Source organism: Cynara cardunculus (assembly GCF_001531365.2).
Source record: "Cynara cardunculus var. scolymus isolate 2C chromosome LG 5, CcrdV1, whole genome shotgun sequence".
Taxonomy (NCBI): Eukaryota; Viridiplantae; Streptophyta; class Magnoliopsida; order Asterales; family Asteraceae; genus Cynara; species Cynara cardunculus.
In genome coordinates, this window is record NC_037532.1 from 27,149,330 (window position 1) to 27,152,439 (window position 3,110).

General features: G+C 38.1%; 1 protein-coding gene across 1 annotated transcript in view; it reads left to right on the forward strand.

The window, feature by feature from the left end:
- LOC112512937 overlaps positions 1-1,717 on the forward strand; it is a 16,940-nt gene extending 15,223 nt beyond the window's left edge. Inside the window, exons 2-7 of the mRNA XM_025119063.1 lie at positions 98-221; positions 297-518; positions 598-726; positions 803-943; positions 1,222-1,375; positions 1,521-1,717. Of these exons, the coding sequence (XP_024974831.1) occupies positions 98-221; positions 297-518; positions 598-726; positions 803-943; positions 1,222-1,375; positions 1,521-1,717 (967 nt within the window). The remainder of the gene's footprint in view (positions 1-97; positions 222-296; positions 519-597; positions 727-802; positions 944-1,221; positions 1,376-1,520) is intronic.
- Positions 1,718-3,110: the final 1,393 nt, after the last annotated feature.

The following is a 3,110-nucleotide window of genomic DNA, read 5'->3' on the forward strand; positions in this document are numbered from 1 at the left end:
TTAGGCCATGGGTAAGTAGATGTGGTATAAGACTTTGTATTACATAATAAATTAATATGACTATCTTTGTGTTGAAAATATTTGTTTAATTGTACAGGTTTAAAGATGCCCATGTTATCCGAGAGATGACGACTATCTTCAGGTCTTCCTTTGCTKGTCYRTGGCATARATGGAAGGAAGTACCTCAGGAAGCACGTGACTTGATGTTCCAGCGCTTTAGGGTTGGTGTACCATTTTAATGACATTATACATACAAAATTATTGTTTTTACATTTATACAAACATTGTGTGTGTAGGCTAAGTTCCAATGGGATCCTGAGCTGGATGACACGGTTCATTCATTATGGACCAAAGCCATGCACAACTGGTACTCTGATTGGATGAGCTCTGCACGTGATTGGGTCGTGGCACAGGCCTATCCTGGTGATCAACAATGGGATGGTGAGGACTTCTCACGGATTAGATTACACCATCCCGTATGGATACCAGACAGGTTTTGGCTACAAATGATTGACACGGTATGCATCTCTATTGTGAGCTTTTCGAACTGCCATGTGTACCACCTTTCGCCTTATATATGTGCTCTGTTTTTAACAGGTCTGGGATACTGAGGCTTGGAAAAAGAAATCCAGGATCAATGGGGCAAATCGGAACACCGAGTTTGAGGGGGTGTCGTCCAGACACACTGGGGGATCGATTAGTACGGCACAACATCGAGACAGGATGGTGAGTATCTAATCTTTTTTGAAAATGTAATTCGTTCTTTATGTTAGTAACAACTTAACCTAATTGTCTAATGTAGGCACGAGTAATGGGTCGTGAGCCTACTGCTACTGAGGTGTTTGAGCGTACTCACTGCACGAACCGAAAGTTCGATCAAGGTTCGTCCGAACCGCCTACCGATCTTCCTCAGTTCAGTTACCCGAAAGCTGCTAGGTATCATGTAAGTTTTCTAAAACCATTACTTTGGTTAATAGATACGTTTGGTAGGTTTAAGGTAATATATTTCAATAAACATAGTGATGCTATTAGTTTGGGCTGCCATTGTTGGGCAGACGTTAGGCTAAGTAAGTAGGTTTGAGAATGCGACTTCGAACATTGGTATTATTAGAATGCTTAGTTGTTAAATACATGCATTGGTTATGTTTGATTTACAGTCGTTATGCTACTGAAATATCTACATACATAACCTCACCCGTTTTTTGTTTTGGTGAACCATAGGAGCGATTTCAATCGCTTAGGGGTGAGTCACAATCTAGTACCGACAGCCCTCTCCCTGATGAGGCATCTCTTTGGGAGCAAAGTGTTGGAGGACGGATGAAAGGCCGAATATTTGGTTTCGGGACCACCCAGGATCCCTCTTATGCTATGACGGGTAGATGTAGCAGTAGCGGGTCATCATACGAGTCAAGAGCGGAGGTACGTTGGTTATATTGTTATAAACTTTCTCATTACTAAAATTGCGAACAAATTACTGATTTCGAAGAATATTAAATATTTACAGGTAACGGAGTTGAGAGAGAAGTTGTCAAGGGTAGAAGAGGAACTCGAGACCGAAMGGAAGAATAKGGCAGATTTGGAGGCCAGACAAGCTGCCTCGGCAGCTGAACAGGCCAGACAAGCTGCTGCATTAGCCCAACAGGCCGCATTATCGGAGCATTTTGCTGCGTTTATGCGGCAGTCAGGATACGTTTTCCCACCTCCCCCCGATAGTTAGATTATATGTATTCGAAGATTAAATTGTATGAATTGAATATTTTAAATTGTATGAATTCATATTTTAAATCGTATTAATTGGTTACTTTGTTCACAGATTTGGTTTGTTATATATTATTATTTCCAGGTTTTTTATAAATAAATAAAGGATTTATGCATTTTTAAAAAAATTATTTTTTAATTTTATACAAATTAGCGACGGATTAGCGAGGAAAAATCCGTCGCTGAAATTCCCTGAAAATCCGTCGTTGATCCGTCGCTGAAAGTTTCCTATCAAATCCGTCGCTAAAAATTCCGTCGCAGATCCGTCGCTGAAATTTCCCTCGCAGATCCGTCGCTGAAAGTTCCCTCGCAGATCCGTTGCTAAAAATTCCCTCGCAAATCCGTCGCAGATCCGTCGCTGATATATCCGTCGCTGATCCCTCGCAGATCCGTCGCTAAATATTTCCCTCGCTGATCCGTCGCTGAAAGTGTCCGTCGCAAATCCGTCGCTGATAGCATTACCTACGACTGTTTGACCGACGGAGTATCAGCGACGGATCAGCGACGGATTGCCCTTTCAGCGAGGGATTTGCGAGGGAATTTTCCCTCGCTGATACTTTGCATTTTTGTAGTGTAGGGTTGTGTGTTTTCATACGTGCTCATATATGTCTTCACATATTCTGTGTGTGTATATATGGATTCATATGAACATCTAGTGACTTGAATAGACATGAACACTTATGAATCACGACATCTAAGGTTGTGTGGTTTTTGATGTGTTCATATGTTTTCATATGTCTCTGTGTGTCCCTATCGAAAACTTTACTATCGGAAATCCTTTAACAATCACAAATTCAATAACATTATAGATAGATAAATCAAATTTCAAAAATAATCACAAATTCAAAAACAAGATCAATATTAAATCATCATCAATTATGGGATTTCTATATTTTGTAACTCCCAATTAATGATATGGGAGTTACACAAAATGGTAAATTTACTTAATTACCCTTGTCATTAACATATGAGATGTATGTGAACCTAAAAAAAGATTGATTTTCAATGGTTGAGCTTGGTTAACAAAGTTAACACAATAATCTTGGTTAACATCTGAACCAAGCTCGCTCTCTCTCTCTCTCTCTCTCTCTCTCTCTATATATATATATATATAATGTTTTGTTTTCATGTCTGTATTTATTATTTTAATTTGTCACAAAATAAGTATTCACTTTAAAAAATAAACATATATATTATTTTGTTTTCATGTCTGCATTTATTATTTTAGTTTGTCACAAGATAACTGTTCTTAAAAAATAAACATGTATTTTTTCCATTATACCCTTAATTATAAGATGAATAATTTTTTTCTCTTTATAATTAAAGATTAAATTGACATTTTGTTATTTAAA